We start from the raw sequence: 15,116 nt of genomic DNA on the forward strand, positions 1-15,116 counted from the left end.
AAAATAAAAAGAATAAAAAATCCAGATAGTAACGAGCTACTCACACTCCTGCTGTCAACGCGTTTCAGCCCTCACTGGGCCTTTATCAAGACCCATGTCATGTCTTGATAAAGGCCCAATGAGGGCTGAAACGCGTTGACAGCAGGAGTGTGAGTAGCTAGTTACTATCTGGATTTTTTATTCTTTTTATTTTTATATTTTTTTACCTACCTTTGTGCAAGTGGTTCTGTAAACATTCCTCTTTGCCATTTTTTATTCCATTGTTTCATGTGCCGCTGCATATATTTTTTCCCATTGCATGTCCCCTTTCATCATTTTTTTCTATGTACTGTGAATAAATATTTGTAACCCCCTTCCTTTATTTCGTTGTGGGAGTTACAAATTTTTTGGGGGGAACAATGGAGAACTACTAGATTCAAGCAGGAAACACCAATCCCTATTTGGAACCTTAAAGATACCTTTATGGGAGTCATCCAGTATCTCAAACCGTGAGTTGGGGTACGCCATATTGGACAATCATTTGTTCACTTTAAGGAGAGAAAGATACCTTGATGGGTTTTGCACCTTCCTTCTGAGTGTGAGTGTTGGGGTACGCATCAGTATTGCTCATTACACCTTTGTCTGGTTGAATTTCTTGAGACCCACACTGGGTGTAACACAAGTGGTAGAAGCCAGTATCTTAAAAAGAAACCCTGATGTGCTTCATGGTCCCCGTTTAAAGTGTGAGTGGGGTACGCTTTGGAATCACTTGAGCTAGTTAGAGGTACTTAAGTCATACCTCATTAACCATCAATAGTGTCAATAGAACGTACTACACATTAGTTGTCTATTGCTATTTTTTTCATGTCATCTTGTGTGGAGTTTACTTGGTTCGATCTGTGAGTTGGAATATACTACACCAGGACCGTCACTCTAAGAAGAAAAAAGATACCTTGATAGGCTTCACATCTGCCCTCCTAGTGTGAGTGTTGGGGTACGCATCAACTTCCTACATCTAAGATCTATATAATTTACAGCTTTGCTCAGTTGAACCCCTTTGAGATCCACACTGGGTGTATAAAACGGTAGAAGCCACTACTCTTACAAAAGAAACCTTGATGTGCTTGTATATCCCCGCTTAAAGTGTGAGTGGGATACGCTTTGGATTCTGTTCAGTCTTTTAAAAAAAGGCCTCTAAAAAGGCACTAATACTTACCTTATTATTACATGAGTTAATGCAGACTTACTACACATTGGTTTTTTATCACGTCTGTTTTATTCCATATTACCTTTGTTGGAGACTTCACACCCAAATGGTCTGAACCAAAGGAGAACATCAGATAAAGAGAACATCTTACCCAACCCAAAAGGAACGTTTTGGTGATATTGTACTAATGATTTTCAGCGCTTGTGATATATTACAGTTTTCAAAATTCTGTTTTTTGTTTGTGTGTGGAGTAATTGCTCAATCCAGCAGTGCAGGAGCCCAGACAGAGTATGGAAGCAGAGCACGAGTAGTTATATGTTTGTGGCTGGATTGGCTGTAAAGTCAGATTGCAGTGTGCATAGGGAAGGGCATAAATTACTCCTCCCATCGTGGCAAACACCACAGCAAACATTATCTTGCTACAAACAATCTGGTGGAAATTTAGGTTCAATTGCACAAATTGAGGAACACAGCAACTAAAAAAAAGATTTGCACTGCAATTTTGCATTTCAGCAATGAGGCCTATTGTGTATAAGTGTGCCTTAAAAATTGTCACATGACCCAAGTGCATAATGTAAAATAGTCGCCGATTGCAGCAGATTGTGTTCCACTGAAGACAGGGAAACTGGTTGGCTTACTACAAATGATGGGGAATTATGCTTTATAAGTTTTTGGGACTTACGGACAATCTCCCGGATAGTGACAGGCTGGGACAGGAGAACTGGCTCACTCTTTCCTGCAATATTCACAGAGCGCACACGGAATTCAATCTTCTCTCCTGTAGGAAGTTCTTTCACAGTGTATCCACATCTTTCTACCAGCTCTTGGTTGGATGCGATCCAGTCAGTTGCTGTTAAAATACATAAAGAGGTTTGAAGCTCTCTGGAACAAGAGAAAGCAGATGGTCCTTTTTTTGTATTAGCTAACTGGGAACCTGATATTGACACATTACCACCCCTTGCTAAAACCCAAATTATAGTCTGCACCAAACTTCATTGTACTCTACCAGTTGTGGGATTTGGATCACGATCACCCCATCAACTTTTAGTTTTGTGTTTATTTATTTTTTTATTTCTCTAGCTGGGCTCACAATCACAACTCTACATCTGTTCTTGCTCAAAACACTGTACCTTTTCTGAGTTTGATCTTTTGTTTTTGTATACTCTGAATAATTGATAATATAGTACTATGTATTTCTCCATTATCTCTTTATACATCCATATATTTTTTGTTTATAGAAATAATATTATTGTTCTAATTCTTTTGTGCAGAAATTGTTATGTATCACCACTTGCTGCAGTGAGATCAGCAGTCAAAGATCGGCCTCTCACTGCCAGGTATTTTTTATTTTACTAATCCTTAAACCTGGTGACTGTTTCCTCCAATCCCTGGGTTAAAATCTCAGACTTTTTTAGGCTAAATCCCAGGATTGGCTACCCTAGAAAGTAGCATATTAGTTTCTATTTTTTAAAGGTGTAAACTACTCTCTAGCAAGTTAACCTTCTTGCTTACTAAGGATAATCTACTGTGTAGAAAGAATGTAAGCTTTATTCCCCTTATAGGCTGACATTAAAAAATGTCAAATCTGTCCACGGTGCAGATGTACCAGAGTCTACTGTGCATGCGCGTTTCTCGAGGAAAATAGCGGCTTATCCTATGTCATGTGGTAGAGATGTGCGGCGGGCACTTTTCGTGTTTTGGTTTTGGTTCTAATTCCACTTTTGTGTTTTGGTTTTGGCTTGGTTTTGCCAAAACCACCCTTTCATGTTTTGGTTTTGGTTTTGGATCTGGACGATTTTTGAAGAAAAAAACATAAAAACAACTAAAATCACAAAATTTGGGGGTCATTTTGCTCCTACGGTATTATTAACCTCAATAACAATCATGTCCACTCATTTCCAGTCTATTCTGAACACCTCACAATATTGTTTTTAGGCCAAAAGGTTGCACCTTGGTCACTGGATGACTAAGCTAAGCGACACAAGTGTGCGGCACAAACACCTGGCCCATCTAGGAGTGGCACTGCAGTGGCAGACAGGGTGGCAGATATTAAAAAAAGGCCCCAAACAGCACATCATGCAAAGAAGAAAAATAATTGCAATGTGGTAGTTGCATGACTAAGCCAAGTGACACAAAGAATTGGCCCATCTAGGCGTGGCACTGCAGTGGCAGACAGGAGGACAGATATTAAAAAAAGTCCCCAAACAGCACATCATGCAAAGAAGAAAAAGATTTGCAATGAGGTAGTTGTATGACTAAGTCAAGCGACACACATAATTAGCCCATCTAGGCGTGGCACTGCAGTGGCAGACAGGAGGGCAGATATCAAAAAAAGGCCCCTAACTGCACATGATGCAAAGAAGAAAAAAAGGTGCACCGAGGTTGCTGTATGACTAAGCTAAGCGACACAACCACCTGGCCCATCTAGTAGTGTCACGCAGTAGCTGAATGTTGAGAGTGGGCCGCAATTGTTCGGTCCACTGACAGCATCTCCAGCACGCTCCAGTCACTTTTAAAAAAATCTGCAATTGGTGGACTTATACGGCAGTGCCCCAGGACTAATACAGCCGTTCCCCTGGACTCATACGGCAGTGTCACACAGGATGGCACTTTTCAAAAACTAGGCCCCAAACAGCACCTCATGCAAAGATGTCGAAGAGGTGCAATGAGGGAGGTAGCTGTATGACTAAGCCAAGCAACACAAACAATTCCAACTGGAATTATACGTCCAAATCACTGGAATTAATTGGCAAGATCATTGTAATTAGTAATTGTAAATCACTGACTTTAATTGGCAAAATCACTGTAATTATACGTCCAAATCACTGGAATTAAATGGCAAGATCACTGTAATTAATAATTATAAATCACTGACATTAATTGGCAAAATCACTGTAATTATACGTCCAGATCACTGGAATTAAATGGCAAGATCACTGTAATTAATAATTATAAATCACTGACATTAATTGGCAAAATCACTGTAATTATACGTCCAGATCACTGGAATTAAATGGCAAGATCACTGTAATTAATAATTATAAATCACTGACATTAATTGGCAAAATCACTGTAATTATACATCCATATCACTGGAATTAAATGGCAAAATATCGCTATCGCCTGCCTAGTGAAGTGGAATCTAGATGGGATTTGGTACCGGGGACACAATACCTCCATCAATTGTCTAAATACCACTGAACTAATGGTGGATACCGGGCACACGTCTAACACCAACATAAGTGTCAAGGCCTCAGTTATGAGGGCTTCCATCGTCATGTGAAGCTGAACCACTAGTCATGAACATAGGCCAGGAGCTTAGCCATTCCTTGCCACTCCGTGTCGTAAATGGCATATTGGCAAGTTTACGTTTCGCCTCAGACCATTTCAATTTCTTTTTTTTGGTCTTTTTACTGAACTTTGGCTTTTTGGATATTACATGCCCTCTACTAACACATTGGGCATCAGCCTTGGCAGACGATGTTGATGGCATTTCATTGTCTATGTCATGGCTAGTGGCAGCAGCTTCAGCACTAGGAGGAAGTGGTTCTTCTAGATCTTTCCCTATTTTATCCTCAATATTTTTGTTCTACATTATTTTTTGGGAGTTATATGAGACAATATGCAGCACAGAAATTACTGGAATGACTGATGGACAGGACACTACCACTGGTCTGATGCAGCACAACAGGCTGTTGTTATAATTATTATACTGCAGCAGTGGACATATAGCAGCAGCGTATATCGTCACTGGAATGACTGATGAGACAGGACACTACCACTGGTCTGATGCAGCACAACAGGTTGTTGTTATAATTATTATACTGCAGCAGTGGACATATAGCAGCAGCGTATATCGTCACTGGAATGACTGATGAGACAGGACACTACCACTGGTCTGATGCAGCACAACAGGTTGTTATAATTATTATACTGCAGCAGTGGACATATAGCAGCAGCGTATATCATCACTGGAATGACTGATGGACAGGACACTACCACTGGTCTGATGCAGCACAACAGGTTGTTGTTATAACTATTATACTGCAGCAGTGGACATATAGCAGTAGCGTATATCTTCACTGGAATGACTGATGAGACAGGACACTACCACTGGTCTGCACAACACAGCACCACTTTATACAGCTACACTGGATATATGGCAGCAGAGAACACCAACACTGTGACTGGCTAGACTGATGCAGCACAATACACTGACTACACTGGACTGGTCTGCACAACACAACACCACTTTATACAGCTACACTGGATATATGGCAGCAGAGAACACCAACACTGTGACTGGCTGGAATTATGCAGCACAATACACTGACTACACTGGACTGGACAGCACAACACAGCACAAGACTCCATCACCCCACTTTCCTGCCCCCACACAGACACTGAACACTGAGGACACATCCTCTCAATACCCTCTCCGAGACTGGAGTGAATATTGCCGCGACGCGCGGCTCCTTATATGGAATCGAAATCCTGCGAGAATCCGACATCGGGATGATGACGTTTTGCCGCGTTTGGGTTTCCGAGTCACGCGGGAAAACCCGAGCCTGACTCGGATCCGGGCCAGTCCAGTAGGGTTCGGTTCTCTGAGAACCGAACCCGCTCACCTCTAGTTCCCAGTGATATCGGTTCTGTGAATGCACAAATCTCCAGGAAAATAGTGGCAGCGCCATTTTCCAAGTGATTTGTTCAGATCCGGATAGCTAAGGTTCCAGCTTCAGCATTATTTCATCTCTCCAAAATCTCCAAAAAAAGCACATTCTACACAGAGGCACACCATTTGCAAAACCCTCAAATAGCAAATACTGTACAGAGACGCTCTAAAGGCTACATCAACAAGTGTTATCTTTATAAGTATAAGGGGGATAGATAAAAGCTCCTCCCAAAGCTCCTGTATGTCAAAAAACTGTGCTTACCATTTCTGTACAATATTTTATATTTGAGTACTAAGTAGCACAAACAGCTTGTAACGTACTCGCTCTAAAGGCTGCAGCGGAAAGTATTATCTTTATAAGTATAATGGGTAGAGATAAAAGCTCCTCCCTAAGTTCCTGGATGCCAAAACACTGTGCTTAGCATCTCTGTACAGTATTTTCTATCTAGCCAGAATCCCTGCAGACCCGTGCAAGCTGGGCGAACAATTGGAGGGGACCCGACATACAGATACTTGCCATTATCCTTTGTAGTGTCACATAAACTAGTGGCCTGGTCTGCTCCGAAAGCCAAGAGTCTCCTCTTTCATATGATACTGGTCTCGAGTCTCTGGGACACCCAGAACCGGAGATATAGGAGCGCAAAGTGGACCCATTTTCCCATAGACTATAATGGGCCCGTTAATTCAGACCCACCATGGGTTCTGACGCTTGCTGTTAGTCTTGTGGGGGTCATAGAAACTTGGGGTCAGTATCCTCTGGTGGTTAATCGTCTCCCCTTCCGTACCAACCCGGCTGAGCTGATTGGTCCCCCAGAACCAGAGATATTAAGCTTTAAGCCCTTATTAATTTTATTTAATAGCTCACATAAACCTAACGTCAATGGACCATTGCTTTAACACATTCGTTTGCATCTGTATACACTATTTTTATTTATTGATTTATTGGTTTCTTTTTTTGGGTCCCGACAGAGAATGAATATTTTTGACAGCGTCTCTGAACTCATCACCTCCCCCTCACCCTTCCCCCTCCCCTGAGAGACAGATCTTTTCAGACAAAGAGGCCAACACAGTATGTAAATGAAGGGCTGATACTACAGTCACTTTGGTTGGTGGAAAGGAATAGAGAGGGCCAGAGTGAATGTATATTAAACAGTACAGTACTGTGCTATGGATTTGCGTGTCAGACGCCCCAACAGTTAGTTATGGAAACAGGTCTTTTCCTGTGTGCATATTCTATTGAATGTAAGGTTCTTAAATATATGAATGTTATAAAAAATTTTTATAAAGTGTCAAGAAAAAAACAAAAAAAAAACCAAAGGCATTTGCACTTTGGGAATCCAACACAGGACTCTGAGCATGGAGTGCGGGACACTTCACCACTTGGCCATGACGCCTGGTGATAGCAACAGAAGCTCATGTGTAAATGTAAGCAGTGATCCCTTCCCATGGGTTTTGCTGTACTGGCTACGAAACTTGGATGCTCACATACAGTACTGTATGCCTAACGTCAATGGACCATTGCTTTAACACATTCACTTGCGTCTGTATACACTAATTTTATTGATTTATATATTGGTTTCTTTTTTTTTAAATTGACTCTTCGTCTGACCATAGGTCTGTGTGTATAGTATACAGTAACATTACAGTCTGACCATTTGACAGAGCTTGTAGATCAATCTGCCGCTATTTGCTCTACAGTACTGGATTATTCGAGTATTAGCCACCCAGTGGTGAAGATGTGTATTGCATGCAACTGAACAACCTGAGCTATCGCTTAGATGTTAATAATCCTCTGTTTAGGTGGAGAAATACCAACGATGAGGGAGGCCCCATCTGTACATGAGTTTAAACCGTTTGATAGATACTATCATCCCTTCGCTAGCTACATCCTTTTTGCATGGAATTGTGAACATTTGTCTCTATTACCGCTTTTTGCATGGAATTGTGAACATTTGTCTCTATTACAATCAAGGATTTCCCCTTTTATTTGTTGTGCCAGTCCCCCATTGACATATTTTGGCACTGCAGAGATACTACCTGAGCTCCAACGTTTAATGCCACCGAAGACTGTCATACCTTGGCTACGTAAAGCTAGAAAGTTAGTGTTTGCTATTATTGATTGTGTTTTTCATTACTCTTCTCATCACCATATTATAGACTATGATTTCAATGACTTAATGCCAACAATTGTGATTCTAATGAACATGTTCATCTGTGATTCTAATGATATTTGGCTATTCTTCTGTGATTCCAATTAATTGTCTTTTGCATATTGAATGCTCCTTTGTGGTGTTAACTGTAGTCAATTGTCTTTTCTTTGTTCATCTTTTATGCCCAAATTCTTTTTTTTGTTATTATTAAAATTTTAATGTCAATTAATCAATCATTATTTTCAATCCAGAGTTCATTGCAGTTCAAAAAAGATATCCTGTTGGAATTGCTGACTCACTCCTGTTTTGTATCAATCTATCCTACCTCTCTGAATACAGTACTACAGGACAAGGTACGTGGAGAAACATTTTAGGGAAAAGGTCCATCACATAGTCATCCAACATCTGTGATACCTATCTGAACCACTTAGACATATCCACCAACTCTATGGTGTTACACACGGGAGTTCCCTGGTATTACACACAATCACCTGAGAATAACCAATCAATATAATAGTGATTCCTACAGCGCAGAGGTGTCACCTGGTGATCACAGACAATCACCTGAGATTAGCTTCTTGGGCGTCACAACACGACATGGCGTGGCATGCATTGAGGTAAATGGCTGAGGAGGCACTGGCTAGTACTAGAGCCAGATTTACACACAATATATAAGCCAAAGGGTTCATGTCGGCATTATTCACATGTGCAGCAGTTTATACTGCTGGAAATGTGGTGTGTTTTGATCACAGATGTTTGGAAATGGTCAGGGCCATCTTAACAACAGTGTAGGCCCCTGGGCAAAACAATGCACTGGGGCCCTAGCCATCATCCAGCGATAGGGGTGGGGGGTGCTGTCAGCAGCAGCTTTGATGTTCCACTGTGATAGGAGGTGTTCTATCTACCGCTCAGCATATAGGACCTGGAGCAGTTATTTCTGCTAATTTACTCCTTTCTACACAGTTGGTGGGAGATGGGGCGGGAGAACACTAAACTGTAGAAGAAGGCATTGGGCTGAATGAAGGGACCCAGTTACATGACTTCCAGGGTGGTAGGAGGTGTTTAATACGCAGTGGAGGGGTGAATAGGGGAGGGGGCTTAATATTCATCATTTTCTGCTGGGAGGACATCTTGCTTGACTGCAGATACCTCCAGTTCCTGGAAATAGATTTCTTAGCTTTCAATGGGATAAAAAAAACTAGAGATTCCCAACTTTCAGGGGGTACAGGGAACCTGGGGATCAGAGTTCAGGAGCCAGAGCAATCCACAGACAAAAATATAAAACTGCATACCAGTCATCTGGAGCTGGAACAGAGACCAGCTGCTGGAAGGCTGATAACTCTGGTTCTTGGAATAGTAGAGACAAGCTGCCAGTGTCCACCAAAAGGGGAGTATACCCTCAAAAACTGTAAGTCAGACAGGACCTGAGATATCTGAATGGGAAGAACAATTAGGCTCAGATGGGGACCACTGCTTTGAAGTCCGATATCTCCGGTTCCCCAGGGCTGATTAAAAAAATCTGGTACCCCTGGAAAAAGGAGACCCTCAGTTATCAGCCATGGACCCTTATACTCCTGGGGCCCTTGGGCAACTGGCTATTGAGCCCATATGAAAAGATAGCCCTGGTTGGAGCTTCAGCTAATCTAAACACCAGTGAGTTCCTGCCTGCTGTTTTAAAGCCCTACAGAGTTCTGTTTTGTAGCACTTGTATTTTACTCTGAAATAGTGTATCATATGTTCTCCTGCAGATTACTTGGATTTCTGTGTGCAGTTGACCTCTGATATTCCTGCAAGCAAGTTATCTGCTTCTGTGCAAGTTTCTGCCTACCACTGAGTGCTCATTCATCTGGACATTGGCCCTCATTACGAGCTGTTCGCTCGCTAGCTGCTTTTAGCAGCATTGCACACGCTAGGCCGCCGCCCTCTGGGAGTGTATCTTAGCTTAGCAGAATTGCGAACGAAAGAGTAGCAGAATTGCGATTAAATAATTCTTAGCAGTTTCTGAGTAGCTCGAGACCTACTCCTACACTGCGATCAGCTCAGCCCGTTTTGTTCCTGGTTTGACGTCACAAACACGCCCTGCGTTCGCCCAGCCACTCCCCCGTTTCTCCAGACACTCCCGCATTTTATTCTGGCACGCCTGCGTTTTTCCGCACACTCCCAGAAAACGGTCAGTTTCCGCCCAGAACACCCACTTCCTGTCAATCACACTCCGATCACTTCAACAATGAAAATTCTTCGTTCGGACGTGAGTAAATCTAGTGCTAAAATACTTAGCGCATGCGCGCTGTGTACCATGCGCATGCGCATTTTTGCCTTAATCGCTCCGTTGCGAAAATCGTCAACGAGCGAACAACTCGGAATGACCCCCATTATCATCTAATTTCTGTGCTGCAAGCACAGTTTTCTTGTGATATTGCCAGCATTGCCCTGCAATAAACACATATAACAGTAGGTTAATTTCTTTAGCTTCCTACTATACACACACGCAGTCTTCTGTCCTGAGGCTCTTATACGTTTATTGGTTCTCAGCCCGGCTCCCAGCATTACTGGTCCCAGCCCAGAATCCACCAGTTGCAGTCCGGCCTCCAGCTTCCATTGTCTGCAGTCCGACCTCTAGCGTCCACTGGCTGTAGTCCGGCTTCCTGTACCACTTGTCCCAGTCCAGTGTTTAGTCTAAGTACCACTGGTTTCAGGCCAGTGTCCAGCGCCACCGTTCCTAGTCTGGTATTCACTCCAAGAACACACTGGTTCCACACCAGTGTCCATGCCTCCAGTCTTAGTCTGGTGTTCAGTACCACTGGTACCAGTCTAGTGTTTAGTGTTCCTGTCTCTTTGCCTCCAGTCCCAGTCTGGTATTCAGTACCACCGGTACCTGCCCAGTGTCCAGTGTTCCTGATTCTAAGGCTACTAGTTCCAGCCAGTGTCACTGATTCCAGCATTCACCGGTTCTAGTGCGGCCCCCAGTATTATAGGCTTCTAGCCTGGTTAACCTACTTGCTTCGTTGCCCCAGAATCTTCTCCAGTAAGTAGCATCATTAGTGTACTCAGATATTCTCACTACAGCCTCACCTATGTAGCCCAGTGGTCCCAGTGCTTGGGACCACAGACAAATACAGATTCCGATGGATCAGGACAGTATGGATCATGACAGGGAAGGAGGGATCTGGCTGCAGGGGGTAGTAGGGCTTTGGTCTGCAGGGGAAAGAAGGGAGGAGGACTGCAGAGAGGAGGAGAGATTCTGGCTGCAGGGTGGAATAGGAATTCTGGCTCCAGGAAGGGGGGGGGGGGGGGAGATTCTGGCTGCAGGAGGAAGGGGGTAGTAGGGTTTTGGTTTGCAGAGTAAAGGGTAGAGGAGGGCTGCAGTGCACTGTAGGGAGAATATTATTTGGGCTGCAGGAGAAAGGAGGGAGTCTTGCTGCAGTGGGAAGGAGGGATCTGACTGCAGGCCGGGGTTAGTAGGGTTTTGGTTGCATGGAGGAGGGGTGGGCTACAGTCCTAGTTCTAACAGATGGCAAGTCTCGCGAGATGTTGATGCAGCATCCCTCGAGACCTATACTGTAGCTCATGGCGAATGCTCTCTAAGTTGAACAGTGGACTACTCCCCTTGAATGACCCTCAAGCCGACCCTGTTTGGTTATGCAAACATTTGCATCTGTGAACAGTGATCCGTGTGATTCACAGTCAGCCCCAATGTTAGGGACTACACACTTTATCAAGTTGGTGTCTAGATTACAAAAACATCATAGAAACTTACATCCCTCTTTGCGGTATTCAATCAGATACCCATCAATGCCTCCAGCTCCGATACGATCTGGTGGTCTCCACTTCAGAGTGCAGGTAGTGTCTGTGACATCCTCCACAATCAGATGCAATGGTTCACTTGTAGGAGCTACAAAAGAAATATGCTTAATGTGTCACCATGCCCACATCACGTCTGTGCACAGTTGTCAGCACTTATACAATTGTAAATCTTCAGGCATCTATATTTGTATAGGATTTTTAGCCATATTTCAGTTTTGTTTGACGCATAAATCTAAATGTAAGTATTTGCTAAATGACGACCTTTTATGTTGAGATGCAGGCTTACTGTTGTCATAGCGACTGCCCATCCAGCCTATTAAAAGGGTTCATGTATGATTTACTGATGAACAGGATGTCGGCAGTTAGAATAATGACAGTGGCATCCCGTCCATCAGAATCCCGACAGCCCAATCTAAAGTCCCCTAACCCTCCTCTGCCCCTTACCCTAACCCTCCCTTGTGGGTGCCTAAACCACTGCTCCACTGCCACATCTAATGGCTTACTGTGGTGACTGACCTTGCATAAGTCTTATGTATTACAAACACTCCACTTTGTATGATGCAAACTATGATTTTTGGAAGCATTTGGAAACCCCCCTCTAGAAATCCTGCATATGTCCCTGTCAGTGTTGTTTGAAGCATAGATGTAAGTGCTTGAACTAACAAAATGAGGACCCTTGTGGTTGGGTTGTGAGTTTAATTGTTTTGACCAAAATATAGAATAATACCATATATTTTCATGTTTCTGAAATCATACACATTTACAATAGAAGGATATTCACTGACATCATTCAGTTCTGCATATAGGACTGGTACGCTGCATAATGTGGAACAATGTCAGCACTGGCTCACTACTTTTCTGTGAACATTATCTAATTACAGAATGTATTTATTATCTGCAATTGACACTCACCGATGGGCATAAATGGTTTAGAAGTATTAGCCTGTTGTGATATACCAATGTCATTGACAGCAAAGACTCGAATTTCATACAGGATGCCTTCAATCATTTTTACTGACTGATATGACAGGTCTGTGTAGAGTTCAAAATTCATCTTCATCCACCTCTGACTGCCTTTCTTTTTCCTTTCTATGAGGTACCCTAAAAAAAAATGTAAAAAAAATTGTCAGATCATTTGTCCTATAGATATATATGTAAATTTGTGTAATAAGGGGACTCCTTTCATCAGAGAATATAACAAATAATCAACTGTTTTGTACACTATTTAGTACATGTAACTCACCTGTTACCTCCTTTCCACCATTATATTTGGGGGGCTCCCAAATAACGCTAGCCCAGTCCTCACCAACACTGGTGATACGGACGTTCTCTGGGGGGTCGGGCACATCTTGAGGGTAAAATTAAAATATGTATTACATCCGAGTATGGCAACAGGTATATTGTTTAATAAAATCCATCATCAACAAATTATTAAGATAACGGAACTTAATAATGTTCAATTTACCTACAACTTTGATGATCAGAGTAGCCCTGTCCTCTCCAACAGGATTCGTTACTACAATATTGTATGAACCTTCATCAGATCTCTCTGCTCCTTCAATTACAAAGCTGCTTAACTCAGTTCTAAGTTCAATATGTACTCGTCCGTCTGAATCAAGGAACTCCTGTTAGAAGATAGACAGGATATATAGGACATAAATCACCATATGTAAAAGTAGTGTAACAACCATCCAAAAATTAATTACTGTATGTAATGTTTCAGATGCAAAAATTTTGTAGTGTACATGGTAGCTCTTATATGCATTTATATAGTAGTGGCTGCAGGCTACGTGGCGCTGTCACCTGTCCTGGTCCTGGAGTTGAAATCCTTCCACAGATTGAAATTTGTGTAACGACACCTATATGCAGCTACATAGGAGCTGGGAGCCCTATATGAGGAAGGAAAGCAGAAAAAGCCTAATGGAGATGGACAAAAGGGCCTGATTCAGCTGAATGCAGAAGCGCCCATAATTGCATCTATTGGCAGTTGCCCAATCCTTCCCTTGTGTACCTCGGTAAATCCAAAGGTGCAAGGACTCAGACACCCACTGTCAGTGCTTGTACATGCAATCATTTTGATTGGTATGTCCTTAGATGCCACAGTCACTTGCAGCAGCATCAATTCTTGCACAAGCCCTATTTCAGCTGCTGTTTTTCCATCTGAATATGGCCTCCAAAGTAAGCTGTCAAGTGTCTGAAACACTTTCACGACAAGCTCTCAACACTCCCATATCATGACTACTGTATTTCTGAGCATGTGCTAAGACAACTCTCTGTCACTACCCAGGAATTCCCAGGACATTTTCAGTACACCACTCCTTGCGTGTTCGTGAACTTACAACTGCAACTCTGTATGGACTAGAGATGAGCGGGTTCGGTTCCCTGAGAACCGAACCCTACCGGACTTCACGTCCCGAGTCCGGATCCGAGTCCGGCTCGGGTTTTCCTGCCTGACTCGGAAACCAGAACGAGGCAAAACGTCATGTCAGATTCTCGTAGGGTTTGGATCCCATATAAGGAGCCGCGCGTTGCCGCCATTTTCACTCCTGCATTGGAGAGTGTAGTGAGAGGACGTGTCTCCGTCTTCAGTGTCCTGCATCAGTACAGTGGTAGTGTCTTGTGCTGCATCAGTCCAGTCACAGCGATGCTGTCCTCTGCTGCCATATGTCCAGTGCTGCTGTATAAGTCCAGTCCAATGGTGCTGTGTTGTGCTGCATCAGTCCAGTGGTGGTGTCTTGTGTTGCATCAGTCCAGTCACAGTGGTGGTGTCCTCTGCTGCCATATGTCCAGTGCTGCTGTATAAGTCCAGTCCATTGCAGTGGTGCTGTGTTGCCCTGCATCAGTACAGTAGTAGTGTCTTGTGCTGCATCAGTCCAGTCACAGTGGTGGTGTCCTCTGCTGCCATATGTCCATTGCTGCTGTATAAGTCCAGTCCAGTGGTGCTGTGTTGTGCTACATCAGTTCAGTGGTGGTGTCTTGTGCTGCATCAGTCCAGTCACAGTGGTGGTGTCCTCTGCTGCCATATGTCCAGTGCTGCTGTATAAGTCCATTCCATTGCAGTGGTGCTGTGTTGTCCAGCATGAGTCCAGTGGTGGTGTCCCTGTGCTGCTGTATATGTCCAGTGATACTGCCGTATATGTCCAGCGGTACTGCCATAAAATTCCAATGAAACTGACGTATATGTCCAGTGGTACTGCCGTATAAATCCAGTGGTACTGCCATATAAATCCAGTCCAGTGATACTGCCATATATGTCCAGTGATACTGCCGTTTATGTCCAGTGATACTGCAGTTTATGTCC

General features: G+C 43.2%; 1 protein-coding gene across 2 annotated transcripts in view; it reads right to left on the reverse strand.

The window, feature by feature from the left end:
• Positions 1-15,116, reverse strand: part of LOC134966277 (myosin-binding protein C, fast-type-like) — a 273,752-nt gene that overhangs the window by 65,025 nt on the left and 193,611 nt on the right. For both annotated transcript variants that reach the window (XM_063942885.1, XM_063942884.1), the window contains 5 exons: positions 13,281-13,440; positions 13,059-13,163; positions 12,728-12,916; positions 11,769-11,903; positions 1,869-2,036 (listed from right to left, as the gene is read on the reverse strand). In XM_063942885.1, the coding sequence (XP_063798955.1) occupies positions 1,869-2,036; positions 11,769-11,903; positions 12,728-12,916; positions 13,059-13,163; positions 13,281-13,440 (757 nt within the window). The remainder of the gene's footprint in view (positions 1-1,868; positions 2,037-11,768; positions 11,904-12,727; positions 12,917-13,058; positions 13,164-13,280; positions 13,441-15,116) is intronic.

Source organism: Pseudophryne corroboree, chromosome 10 (genome assembly GCF_028390025.1).
Source record: "Pseudophryne corroboree isolate aPseCor3 chromosome 10, aPseCor3.hap2, whole genome shotgun sequence".
Classification (NCBI taxonomy): Eukaryota; Metazoa; Chordata; class Amphibia; order Anura; family Myobatrachidae; genus Pseudophryne; species Pseudophryne corroboree.